Below are 14513 nucleotides of genomic sequence, written 5' to 3' on the forward strand. Positions count from 1 at the left end.
TGGGAAGAAAAAGTATATTATGCATATTATTTTGTTGGTTATATTTTTAACATCAAAAGGGCTCTAAATTTCCTTACATGCAAGACCAATTTGTTTTTAACATTAATGTGATGGTATTATTGCAGGAATTGTGACGCTCAATGAAGTTTAATGAGAAAATGTGAGAACAAAAGTTGTTTCCTGTTCAATCTCCAAAACAAAACAAGTAAAAAAGTCTAAAACAAGTTTCACACAGAAACACTTGGTTAGCAAACCGTCATTACTAGACTGAAAACAAGATAGCAATCAAGCTAAGAAAAGATTTGACATTTAGTTCAAGGCCTACTTCTCTCATGGGTTCATTGTCTCTGTAGTGATCTGTAACTGGCTGTATCTGCGTTGCTGATACTATCTGAGGTGAGGATTACCAAATAAATGTATAGCCAACATGAGATTATTCATGAACAAAAAAAAATTTAAGGAAAAATCTCAAATTAAAGTCTACATAAAAATTGAAGTATACAGTGTGTAATGTTATGGCCAATTATTTAAAGTGCCCCTATTATGGATTTTTGAAAATTACTCTTTATGCAGTGTGTAACACAGCTCTAAAGTGAATGAAAACATCCTGCAAAATTTCAAATCTGAAAGTGCACCATGTATAAAGTTATTGTCTCTCAAAAGAAAGAGTCGACTCTGAATCACTGAAACGAGTTGATTTTAAAACGAATTCCAAGCCGTTTCATGTTGATGTCAACATGAAACATTAGCATATTGCCCGCCCACTTGTTGGTCTTTTCGCATTGGTTTGAATGAAAATGCAAATTCATTCTTGGCCACTAGGTGCAGTTGTTGGAGCGGTAAAAAATAGCTGTTTCTCTGGTAACGCTGTAAACAAAGCAGCACTGCGCTAACAAACGCTGCTTTATCAGGCATCACAGGCATGATGAAATGAAAATGAGACCAATCACCGCAGATTAGCTTCATGCAAAGGAGGGGTTTGGAAAAACGAATCGTTTAAAAAAATGCATATTATTAGACAATTAAAGTGTTTTTTGACCTTGCATGCATGTCAACCTGTTGTTGGGGACTCCCAAAACCAAAATATAAACCTTTCATTACCCATAATAGGGGCACTTTAATATATACTAGATTATTTGCAGCTACTTCTGTATTCATTTGATTATAAATGTAGCAGCCATGTTGCTTAAATATACTTTTCAACATTTTTACAATTTACAGCATTTACTACATTTCCACAATTTACCCCCTTGGGTTAAGAGACCCCAGAGAAGATACTCTTGCGCACATTTACAGCATGTAGAAACTGTTCTAATGTATTTGTTTTGGCTTGTGTGTTATTATTTAGCTCTGTTTACAGGATACAAAAGAGGAACCGAGATGCCTTGGTCTGGAAGCTTGAAGGCAGCAATAAGGTTGCCGACGTTCCTAAAGAGCCTTTCCTTCATCCCAGGAGCCACCTGGAGAGAGAGAGAAAAGAATTTCTCAAAAACATTCTTCCTGGGCTCTTAAAAAAAAAAAAAAAACGATATGCCTTAACTTTTAAATGTACAATTTAATAGTGATTATAATGATGGCGTAAAATGTACACGCTTGTGGTGCTTCCATTTCCGTTGAGTCAGTGTAATTTTTTATATATATATATATATATTTGTGTGGCATTTTGCTCATGTGGCTGGTGGCTGATGCTGATCAGTTACAGGAAGCACAATGAAGGCAGATAAAACGAAGAAAATGTAAAGCTTATCCACAGGCAATACCCGTTTAAAACAGGGTTTAAAGAGGCCATTCTAATGTTATAAGAAACTTGATCATTAATTAGTGTGGATGATTGGGTTTCAGTCTAAACTCTTTAGGGTGTTTACACGTTGCACAGCTTGCCATTTCGTTGGTGCGTACGAAACGAGATGTGGGTGATGCCGAAACATAACAGATGTACATGGCGATTCTCTGGCTGTTCATTTGTGGGGTGTGAGGCTACAAATACATGCAACACACTGACCACAAAGAGAAAAAAAATATGCTGTGCACTGCTATATAGTTTAGTGCTGCTCTTCTTGTTTTAAAAGTATCAGTGTCATTAATGTACAACCAGAAGTAGTCGCAGGAAACATATTGTACTGTATTCCAAATATCATCACACAAAACATATGCTAAGACAGAAGTATGCTTTTATATTAAGACATGTATATTCAGGTTTCAAGTACAAAGGTCCAAAAATCTATTCGTACCTCTATTGTCCAGAGGCCATCCTTTTGTTTGAAAACTCTGTAGGTGTAAACCCATCCATCACACCTGAAGATTTACACACAGTCATAATGTTATTTGCAGCACAATATTTAAACTTGGAGTCATCCCGTTTTGCAGTTGAATGTGTGTCCCAGCCTGGGGTCTCCAAACTCAGGGTCACATCACAGGAGAGTGAACTGTGTCAGAAATCATAGCACGTCAGCTGTCTTAACCGCGGCTTGTGTACTGCATCATCACTGTGTCTGTCACACGACTCTGTTGCCCTTTCGGGCTTGAACTGATGGTAAAACTAACGACATTATTAACTGTCTTGATATTTACGTTGAAAGCTGACGCTCGTGATTATGGTAAGGGGAGTGCTTGTGGTGTTCGGCCAATCACAATGCACTGGGTCAGCTGGCCAATCAGAGCAGACTGCGCTTGTCAAAGGAGGGGGCTTTGTTGAAAACGAAGCGTTTGAGAGAGGCGGGGCATAGAGGACCTACAATAATGTACAGTATTTGAAAAATAATGTGTTTTTTGAACATTAAAGCATGTCACACCACATTCTGTTACATCAAATACACAAAATAATGATCTTTAAAATAGCATCATATGACCCCTTTAAGATCTTCATAGACGCATTGTATTTGTTATTACTGATGCATGAAAACACTCCTACTCTCAGCAACTTTAATACCTTAGTTTTATTCTCACATTTTAAAATCATATTGCAACATATCACCTCATGAAACACATTTTCAAACTCCTGAATTTGATCATTTAAGTCTTTTTTTACGCATTTATCCGGTGCACTTTCCACCATTACGAGTGTGAGATGCTGCACTAGACCGCTGTGTCCACGCGGGGGCGCTGCAGTCCCCTTATAGTGATGCAATCGAGCCATGTAGCCTCCTTTTAGAATTAATGAAGACATTAACACGCTATTTTATTTATAAGTAGAAATGCATTGTACAGCTATAGAATGAATAGTAATATTCTTTCCTGGTTTAGTTCAAGGCGTATAATACATAGACAAAATATAACTCATTTAATAGCCATGAACTAGGCCTACATAGCTCATTTAAATTCAACAATGAACATTCATTAGATCTAGGTCCTGTAGTAGGATGTAGTACGTTAGCTGTTCTATTATTTTGTACCTCAATAACGTTTATTTAACTACACTGAAAATACTTATGCAAGCCAACACAAGTTCCTTTCATTTATGGATGATTACAATCGGAATTTCTGTACCGTTCCTGTTCCTCACATATCTGTATCACATATCTTAAGTTAATTATATTCACCTTCCATATATTAAAAATTATTAAAAAAACATTTTTGAATTCCCAAAATCCTATTGTCTAAAAAAATATAAAAAATATACACTTTGAATATCAGTGTCTCTCTTCATTGTAAGGTATAGTATGTAGCCATCTCTTGATCAGATTAGTACATTCTTAACATGGTGGCTGTGTTTAAGCTGCTGGCACCAGGATGAATACGCTCTTTGCATGAACAGGTAAAACTGGTTCTCACCACAGTGGTGTGTATTATTTTGATTATTACTTGGGTTGTGTCTTTTATGGTATCTAGTACTTCATTTAAAGCAGCACTACGTAACTTTTGGCGCTCTAGCGGTTAATAAACAGAACTGCACACATCCCGCGGAAGAACATTCCAACCGGAGCTACTTCTCTAAGTTTATGTCTATGGCGATTCACGCAGGTATGTGTTACTCCGCAGCGGTGACGACCCGACCAGGCTGCAATAGTCCAAATATAAGTACTTATTACAAGTGTACCGTAGTGATTAGGAATCAGTGTTGGGGGTAATATATTACAAGTAACGCAAGTTACGTAATCAGATTACTTTTTTCAAGTAACTAGTAAAGTAACGCATTACTTTTTAATTTACAAGAGAATATCAGTTACTTTTTCAAATAAGTAACGCGTTACTTTTTCTTTTTTTTTGCAATTTATTGATTGACAGCTCTCCTGTCCCCATGTTGAGAGAAATCAGAAGATGTTACTGTAGTTCAATAAAACAAAAACGCGGTTTGGAAGATGAATTTATGATGTATTCGCTCATTATATACATTTTGCAAATTTTGAACAGAAAACGTTGCACAGTGCTGCTTTAATGAAGAACTTAGTTTTTATTTCAAAATTCTTCTATTGGATTGGATTTTCAGCACGGAACATCAAATCAACATTCTGCCAAATTAATACTCCAATAAACACCTCCCTCAAACAAGGGTTCAAAAAAAGGTTACTTGGAGACAAAACAGAGGAGATAACAGTATAGGATGTAAATATTTTATACCTTCATTCTGTACTGAATCATCTCAGTGTTCTCCTTTTTAACAATCTCGGTCCTAAAGTCAGTGGCTTTTGTTACCTTCAGACCAAAAGAAAACTCTTTAATATAAAGACAAATCTCTTTCAAAAGTACTATTATTTTCTTTCTGTAAGTATACAGAAAAAATAGGCACAGAAAATAAGCAAAAAAGTTCACAATTTATTTAAAATATATATATTTCTTGTAGCTGTAAATGATTCTTTGTGCGTTTTATATCAGTTTATAGTGTGTGTGTGTGTGTGTGTACCTGGTATTTATCACGTTATGGGGACCAAATGTCCCCACAAGGATAGTAATACTAGTAAATTTTGACCTTGTGGGGACATTTTTGAGGTCCCCATGAGGAAACAAGCTTATAAATCATACAGAATGAGTTTTTTTGAGAAAGTAAAAATGCACAAAGTTTCCTGTAAGGGGTAGGTTTAGGTGTAGGGTTGGTGTAGGGCAATAGCACATACAGTTTGTACATTATAAAAACCATTACGCCTATGGAATGTCCCCATAAAACATGGAAACACAACGTGTGTGTGTGTGTGTGTGTGTGTGTTTGTGTGTGTGTGTGTTATAGCTGTTATAGAAGAAAAAAAAGACATTATTGGCCAAGAAAATAAATATGGCAAATATTTTAGGATGAATATGACCATTTTGAGTTTCAACATTTCTTCTAATATATGGATTGCAGAAAGTACTTACAATAGCTCTGAAACACGTGAAACAGCATGTGCATCACAGTTACCTGTTTCTGTGATAAACCCTCAGAAATCCTCGCCTCTACAGAACCTAGATGTCAGGGCTATTCTTACTTCTCTCATTGCTGTCTGACTGATCCCTATCCTTACAGTCCACTCTCACATCTAACCCTCGCCACTGGTGACTGTGGGGAGTCAGAATTCAAGAAGACACAGGAAAGGATGTAAATCAGTTGTTGAATGAAAAAAATCCAACTTTTTAAGGGCATGATTCATTATTTAATGTTTATAAATAAATTAGCATTTATTAAGCTGTTTTTAGTTTGTGGAAATTAAAAAATATACATTAAGTACAGTGTAAATTCACTGTAATTACACTTATCTTCATGATGACATGCCTTATTTAATGTATGTAATTTTGGTGTTAAAAAAATCTGGAGAAAAAAAGATAAATATTGACTGCAATAAGTTTCATGAAATTACGTAAAGGCATTAAGCATCAACCTGACATTTAAATGCTAGGTAGCTATTAAAAAGAGTTTGGTTTGTCTCTGTCCAACAACTGAGCATGAGGGTTGAGTCTTAAGACCCTGACTAAGTTCATTCTGATCTCTCTCATCTCCAATTTAGAGAACCTTTTCTGTAAGCCCCGATCAACATTTGTTGAAGCTCCTGCATATTGTTCACTTTCATTTCTAAAAAAGAAATAATGTGTTTTGATTATTGCCATACATAACAGATATGCATGTATCAGATAGAATAGACTGTTTCTTGGGTCTAACCTTTCATTACACATTAATTACACTCACCTGACATTAGAGCAGATTCATCCATTTTGTTTGTCTCCTCTTCAGTCCATATTTTGTCTATCTGTAAATGGAAGAAAATAATCTGACTGAAGTTATACAAACTAGATATGAAAACATGGTAAATTATTTCTTTAACATAAATAATACTTTAAATACATTTCATTCTACTGTATGAATTAAAATGTTCATTCTACTGTTTTTTAAACTGACTTTTCAGAAGAAGTTTATTTGGTCTTACTTAACACACTAAATGCTTGTTATGTGTGTCAAGTTTACCGTGTAAATGACCTGACATCCCTGACATATCTGGTAATATTTAGACCAGGCAGCATAAATACATTTCAGTCAATCCACTTTTGAAGGTGCAGTGTGGTCATTTTAAACTAATTAACCTGTAGGCTTTCTTACCTCAAACAGCATTAGCTGAATAGACTGGCCTTGAGATGTTGATGACTGACTCACAGGTTGGACTTCAGGTTTTATCCTCACTAAGAAGACGATATTTCAAGCGTGAATAGGTTTGTGTGAAATCTGTGCTCTTAGATACCCAAGTTATTCTCTTAGATAACTACCTAACACACTAATTAACTTAAAGGGGTCATATGATGTTGCTAAAATTGTGTATTTGGTGTAATGCAATGTGTTTATGCGGTTTAAGGTTAAAAAAACATTATTTTCCACATACTGTACATTATTGTTGCTCCTCTATGCCCCGCCTTTCTGAAACGCGTCGATTTTTACAAAGCTCATCGGTCTGAAAAGCGAGGTGTGCTGTGATTGGCCAGCTATCCAGTGCGTTGTGATTGGCTGAATTCCTCAAGCGTGTGACGGAAATGTTACGCCCCTTATCATATTGTGATGCCATGCCCTGGCCGGAGCGACGAGACAAAACCAATAAAACCCATTACAAACAAGGCATTTGTTGCATCCAGTGGGGACATAATTACGGATTATAATGACTTATACTGTCTTTTTACGCACTGCGTTGCGTATCGCGCAGCATAAACATAAAACCATGTCTGCATTTGTGATCGGAGAAACAACAAGCGCTACTCTACACTGCTCAAAACTCACGTTTGAATCATCAGTGGCAAACCCTTTAAATATGAAAACGTACTTACAGACTGAGAGTCAGAATCTAGGCTGTACTTGCAAAGTTGGAATTGCCCCACTTTATAGAAACACAGACGGCATTATAGGCTACTCTCCCAGGAAACAGTCCTCGTCCTCCATAAAATGCGCTGCACACATCTGAATATTTGGGTTGAACTGTTCTGGAACAGTGTTGTAAATACAACTTAACCACTGATTTCTAGTCGTGTCCTCTTTTGGAAGGCCAAACAAAGTAGTTTCGTATTCACAACGAAACACACAGCGCCTTCACGACATGGCGGCGGCGGCAACAATACTACAGCGAGAATAAAAGTTAAACCTTCTTTCTTTGCGTGAACATTTGGGTGGTGTTGTACAAATCTTCCCACACAGTGACGTAGACATGGTTGGGGCGTGTTAGAATGAGGCATTTTCGGAGGGCGTGGATGACTCTTAACTTTTATAAAGAATATCTCTTTGGATTTGAGACTTTAGTCTTTGCAACTTTACAGATCTTCTTTATGCACCAAGAGCTTGTAACACTCCAAAGAGAAAGGAAAACTTTAAATCACATCATATGACCCCTTTAAGATTTGGCTTCTACAAGTGCCATTACTATAAAATACTACAGCTTAAAATGCATTTTCACCATCTTTATGGTGAAAAACATGGCTTCAGTTTATTGTATTCTGACAAAAGATTGTTGGGCTGATGTAGTATGGACTTGCGGAATACTCACCTCCTACTGTAATCTGTTTTGTTGTGTCTCTACTGATGACCTGACAATAGTAATCGCCAACATCTGAGACACTGAAGTTACTTAGATTTAAGGACACATTTCCTCTTTCCAGTACGTGAGTGGCGAGACTCGCTCTGTCTTTGTAGCTCCTCCCCTCAATCACACATCCGTTCTTGTAGATGCAAACACAGTCTGTCTCCTTAAACCATTTAATCTGCATGGCAATGGCACAGACTTCAGGAGCCAAGTGACAAGGAACAATGATTTCAGACCCCAAAGAAATCTGTGCTTCTTGGGCTGTTTGAGGAATAACAAGCTGAAAATTATCTGAGGAAAAGAGAGAAAGATGGACTTACATGCATTAATACTTTCACCTTTACCTACACAAACAGTGGTAGAACAAAAATATTAGAATGAGTAAAACTGATGAAGTGTTAATGATTTTAAGAAAACTTACCAGAGACGCTTTTGCTGTAATTCTAATTTAATGAAAAACACAGTGAAGAGATTTTAGACTTCTTCCAACATAACATCCAAACATTCATTTTACAGTGCTTCAAGAGTCACAAAATGAAGCCAGTTTTGAAAATGTAACAATATACAGTACAAGAACATTTTAGGATGAATACTGGTGAATATTTAATTCATTTATGCTTCATTTATTAAGCAATGAATGGTGTGAAAACTTAAACAATACAATATAAAACAACGGTGTCAGTTTATGGACAGTATTAATGTGCACACATACCCCATGTTGTTTCTCATCTGAATCACTGTGATATGAAGTGCGCCTTGATAATTCTAGAATGAATTATAAAAACACATAATGAAAAACAAGAACACTCACTCTTCACAAATAAGGTCCAAACATGTAACAGTTCAATATACTGTATACATAAAAGTGCAAACTTAGCTTACAAAAGAATTTAATTTGCAAGGTAGAGAATTTAAGACAACTTACTGTTGGTTGGTTCTCTTATCCTTTTATCCTAATTGAGATAAAGTGGTTGTACAATGTATTTACAACTGTATTTACAGCTGAACATACTACCTAAGTTTCATTGTTCTTATATGTTAGGGTTGCTATTACATTAAGCAAATTTGTAATTTAGCTATTTAGTATTTTAATGAGCAAGAAAGAAGATCTGCAGGAAGGGTGCTGATTATTGAAAGGCAGTTTGTCTTTTAATGTCTTACTTTCTAAATTGTTTTACAATATTAATTCCATAAGAGTAATGTGATATTATTCGAGGGATAATTTACCATGGATAATGTGAAGGTAAAAGTTATGCTCTCTTACCTCATTTCCTTCTGCAAATATTGGTGACTGACTCGTAGACTGGACACCAGGATTTATCCTCACTAAGAAAAACATTCCTCAAGTGTAAATAGGTTTGTATAGAAATTGTGTTCTTAGATAACTTAACTCTACGAGGCACAAATACAACACTACATGTTTGCATCCAAGAATTCAATGCAGTTTCCTTGTAGCATGCTGGAAAACATGCTCTAACTATTAGCCAGGTTTTCATAATGCAAAAGGTTTATGCATTCATATTTAATCATCACAATTTTTCTAATAATCAAATCTCATCTGACGATTTTCAAAGAGCATTTGTTATTGTTTACCTTGCAAAATTCATACATGATTATTGGTTGTTTTTCTGTGCCTACATCTCTTACTATTCATGTAGAATATTCAAACTCACTATTCTATATAGTCCCCGAATGCTTCATTTTTGACCAAGTATTAAAACGGGTTAATTTGAAAGAATAGATTAAGGCTGAAATATGACCATATGTGATTCAGAACAGTTTACTGATCACATACTGATGAGGATCTAACATGCCTCTAGATTTCGGTTTCAGTTCAGATTCAGTCTGACATTATTAACGAGCACTGAGCTGATGTAGAGGACTACTCACCTCTTACTGTTATCTTCTCTCTTCTGTCTTTACTGATGACCTGACAATGGTAATTTCCAATATCTGACGGCCTGAAGTTTTTCAGTCGTAAGGACACATTTCCTTTCCTAAGCTTGTGAGTGAACAGACTCGCTCTGTCCTTAAACAAACCCCCTTCTGTCACCTGCCTGTCCTTATACAGGCAAACACGGGCTCTATCATTAGACCAGATGATCTCCATGTCAACCGCACTGATTTCAGGAGACAGGTAACACGGAATGATCAAATCAGACCCCAAAGAAACCTCTGGTTCTTCTGATGTACTGGGAACAAAAAGCTGAAAGTTCTCTGTGAGGAAAAGAGAAAAAAAGATGGACTCGCACTTGTACTTACACCCTCAAAAAGTAAAGTTCTGTTGTGGAACAAGAAAGATTTTTTTAACTTACTGTTCAAGACTTCCATCTTGGCATTCCAAATGAGGTGAAAACAAATGCAAACCTTTTGTTATTTTATAATGTAATAGTAAAAAGTGTTTATTGAGTGATAAATCTTTTATTTATTTACTGTTCATTTATTAATGAATCACACAACGTATTCATGTGTGCACATACCCCATGCTGGCTCTTGTTTGGTTCATTGTGATATGAAACTCGGCTCAAAAAATCTATAAAGCAGAAAAAAACTGAGCACACTTCTCAAATAAGATTCACACATCACACAGATTATGAGAGATGTGTGTAAAATGTGTAAATACATTTAAAACTCCATGTTCTTATGCATATATAGAGAGAGCAATGTAATAACCCTAACCTAATGGCAATAGAGATACACAGTAATCTGCTTTTAAAGTAGACATTATTACCCACATATTTTCTATCTATAAAGAAATTATTTGGCATCATACAACGCAATCTTTAAACATATCACAAAATTCTTTTTAAAGATTAATGCACATCCATATGTTAAAGTCAATGATTTTAAGGCAACTTACCTTTGCTTTTGGTTCCCATGATGTTATCCTAATTGAGATTACAACAAACGCAGTTTCATTTATTTTATTAGGTATTGTACATGTGTATATGTATGAATAGGCTAAGTGCACACATACCCCAGACTGCTTGTTTGGATGGCTTAGATCTGATTTGATGTACTGTGATAATTCTATAACAAAGAGAAAAACAAACAATAAAAAAAATTAAAGGCAAGATCCACAAATTATATTTTCTATTTTTTTTATATATTATATAGTGATTTTTAACATAGGCCTTCAACTATTAATACAAATTATGATTTTTAAATGTCAATTTTCTAAATGTGTAATGCAAATAGTAATTTATACAGAGGCAATGATTTCCAGAACTTACTGTCATCTGTTTCTCCCTTGTAATCCTAAATGAGATAAAAACATCTAAGATATGTTTTCTTTAGCCTGTTCGTCTAAACATAACATTCTCACACACTTGTTTACACTCAGTGCGAACAGTAATAGATACTACAGCACGCAGCAAAAAATAAAGAGAAGTTATATATGCTATTTGTAAGTCGAAACATGATCTGAAAATAGTCTTTGCCTAAAAGGCCACAAATAAATAAATAAAACGAAAGTACACGTCTTAAAGGGATAGTTCACCCAAAAATGAAAATTTGATGTTTATCTTCTTTATCTGTTTACACACCTCACGCACCGGATGCCGTGCGCGCGCTCAAGGCAGTTAGACATAGTGTTGTATCAGAGGTAAAAAATGATATAAATACTGTTCGGTTTCTCGCACAAACCGATCGTTTCGTGTCTTTGGACATCAATGTGTCGTCACGAGCCGCAGGGTTTAATTTGGATTTGTCTGTGCAGGTTTTTTTTACTCTCATAGATTTAGTTACCATTGCCATGCATTATACGACTGATAGACTGCAACGGTTAAAGTTAAAAATCTTCGTTTGTGTTCTACTGAAGAAACAAAGTCACCTACATCTTGGATGCCCTGGGGGTAAGCAGATAAACATCAAATTTTCATTTTTGGGTGAACTATCCCTTTAAGGATAATATCAATGTGGTCAAGGATAAGCTAGTTGTCTATTACTATTTAAACGGCAGCTCCACCTGTTGGACAGACTACAACTCTTCTTTCTCTCCTAATGCCGGTTTGACATATAGGTATTACATACCTAATCTTCAGGCAAAGATGAATGCAAAATCATACTGAATAACAATCCACAAATCTGACTTCTGATGAAGCCTAATATATCACACCATATTTGTTCGCTTTGGCCAGAGGAGAACTTTATAACTGTCAAATGTTGAACACTGTTATTGAACTGAATTGAATCAACATTGAACTGAATCAAGCTGAATAATGATTCTTTTCATTTGAGCTTCTTATTGCTGAATAGCACTTTTTTTTATTGAACTTATTCTTATTAAATTGAACTTATTGTTATTAGACTAAACTTAATTAACACTGTGCTGTTTGGAGCTGAATAATGGCACTATTGTCTTGTTAGTGCTGCTTTACAGCAGAATTTAAATTTGTCTGATATTTGTCTTAAAGTTGGCATCACTGATTCCATTTAATTCTGTGAGGCTGCTTTGAAACAGTCTCTGTTGTATAAAGTGCTATAAATAAAGGTGACTTGACGTTCACACATACCTTATGCTGATCCTTCCCTGAAGCACTGTGATATGCAGAGTGGATTGATAATTCTTTAATGCAGAAAAAATTAACCTTTACAAACAAGATCCGCACCTCGCATAGATTATGACAGGTGTATGACATAGCATAAAGTAGATTATGACAGAAATAGCAACATGTTTTCTCTGTGCCTAAAAAATTGTCATACTGCAAAACCACAACAGAATGGCTTATTATACATATCTTTGCTCTTGAGCAATGAAGCATAAATGTTGGTGTTTAGAAAAATATTTCTCAATAGTAACTTAATTCTAAAACAACTTACGGTATATTGCCTCTTTAATCTTGTAATCCTAATTGAGATGGGAAAAAATGTGAAAGGATGTCATGACATGACACTGACACACAACATAGATTCACTTTATTGTGATTCTAAAGTGGTCAAAGGTAACTAAATTATTAGTTATTTTTGTGAAAAACCATTTTGATGAAAAAGCCGTGAATATTTTCCAATACTGTAAAATTGTTCCATTATATTTGTTTAGCATTGTAATCTAAAATTCAAGAAAATTAAACAATATGCCTCAAGTTGATGCAAACGGATTGACATTACAAGTGTCAATCTAGTGATGACCTTTATTTATACTGTAAAATAGATATTTGAAACCATAATGTGTTAATAATATTACTGTGCACACAAACCCCAAGCTGATTGTCTGAATCACCTTGATGCTCTGACAACACTAGAAAGCAGAAAAAAATTATATCTTCTTCTCAAATAAAATCTGATTCAGACATTCACACACACACATATACTGTATATATGAACTCACATGTTTTTTGAAATAAGTCTTCAAAAATACAGTAAGTAACAAATACAGTAAAACCAGTAATGTTGCAAAATATTATTACAATTTAAAATAAATTTTCTACTTTGTTCTATTAATCTATTTTACTTTTTTCAAATTCTATTTTAAAATGTAATTAATTCCTGTGATTGCAAAGATTATTTTGTTTAGCAGCCATTACTCCAGTCTTCAGTGTCACATGATCCTTCAGAAATCATTCTAATATGCTGATTTGGTGCTCAAGAAACATTTCTTCTTATCAATATTTAAAAAAACAAAAACAATTATATTCTTTGATGAATAGAAAGTTCAAAAGAACAACATTTATTTGGAATACAACTCTTTCATAACATAAATATCTTTACTGTCACTTTGGATCAATTTAACGCATCCTTTCTGAATAAAAGTACAGTAAAAATCTCACCGACACGTCTGTCTCACTTCTGTTTGTGTTTATTTTGTGAGAATGACAAAGAGTTTTAAGACAACTTACTGTTGTTTGTTTCTTCCATTTGGTAATTCTAATTGGGAAAAATAATTAATTTAAGTTTGTCTGGACAAACATAATATAACAAGGATTTATTTACAGTGATTCCTCACAATGAAAGAGTCACAACACAAAACCTACAAAATTTCTTGCTACATTGACATTTATGTATTTAGCAGACAATGTTACGGTGACCGAGAAGTGCAAAACAAATCACAATTCTGAAAACAAAATAACATTACAAACGCAAATGCAAGTCTAAAAAACAAAATAACAATTCAGAAAACACAACAACAATTCAGAAAACGTTATAGCAAGGCAGAAAACACAATGACAAATTCGAAAACAAAACAACAAGTCAGAAAACACAACGACAAATCTACAGGAAGAACCAGCCGAAGAACAGCAGAGTCGTGGTAGAAAGTTCGGAGATGGTATTAAAGTAGCTCAGTTTAAATGTATTGTATGAATTGCCCTTACTATGGAATAAAAATATGGAGTGTATATTTACATTTAGTTAAAAGTGGCAGCAAATCATCAGTTCCAGTGGCGCAGATGGATAAGCGCGTGTCGTTGGCTTTTTGACGCGATCGACCAGGGTTCGATCCCGTCAAATGCCGAACTTTTTTTCCCTCCCTTTTCAAATCTCGTATTAGCAATGGATTCTATTTACACTAAGTGAAAATAGCAGTATTTTTTACAATATGCTATTTACACTAAGTGC

General features: G+C 34.9%; 1 protein-coding gene across 1 annotated transcript in view; it reads right to left on the bottom strand.

The window, feature by feature from the left end:
* Nucleotides 1–5615: 5615 nt before the first annotated feature.
* Nucleotides 5616–14513, bottom strand: part of LOC107672815 (butyrophilin-like protein 2) — an 11287-nt gene continuing 2389 nt past the window's right edge. The window contains exons 4-21 of the mRNA XM_016466184.1: nt 13796–13823; nt 13157–13197; nt 12780–12807; nt 12473–12525; nt 11192–11216; nt 10936–10988; nt 10819–10846; nt 10439–10491; nt 10274–10289; nt 9849–10175; nt 9223–9284; nt 8884–8911; nt 8671–8723; nt 8380–8401; nt 7923–8249; nt 6500–6579; nt 6092–6152; nt 5616–5977 (exon numbers count right to left, since the gene is read on the bottom strand). Coding sequence (XP_016321670.1) covers nt 5898–5977; nt 6092–6152; nt 6500–6579; nt 7923–8249; nt 8380–8401; nt 8671–8723; nt 8884–8911; nt 9223–9284; nt 9849–10175; nt 10274–10289; nt 10439–10491; nt 10819–10846; nt 10936–10988; nt 11192–11216; nt 12473–12525; nt 12780–12807; nt 13157–13197; nt 13796–13823 — 1365 coding nt within the window. The 3' untranslated portion in view covers nt 5616–5897. The remainder of the gene's footprint in view (nt 5978–6091; nt 6153–6499; nt 6580–7922; nt 8250–8379; nt 8402–8670; nt 8724–8883; nt 8912–9222; nt 9285–9848; nt 10176–10273; nt 10290–10438; nt 10492–10818; nt 10847–10935; nt 10989–11191; nt 11217–12472; nt 12526–12779; nt 12808–13156; nt 13198–13795; nt 13824–14513) is intronic.

The sequence above is a fragment of the Sinocyclocheilus anshuiensis genome, unplaced genomic scaffold (assembly GCF_001515605.1).
Source record: "Sinocyclocheilus anshuiensis isolate Anshui unplaced genomic scaffold, SAMN03320099.WGS_v1.1 scaffold681, whole genome shotgun sequence".
NCBI classification, from domain to species: domain Eukaryota; kingdom Metazoa; phylum Chordata; class Actinopteri; order Cypriniformes; family Cyprinidae; genus Sinocyclocheilus; species Sinocyclocheilus anshuiensis.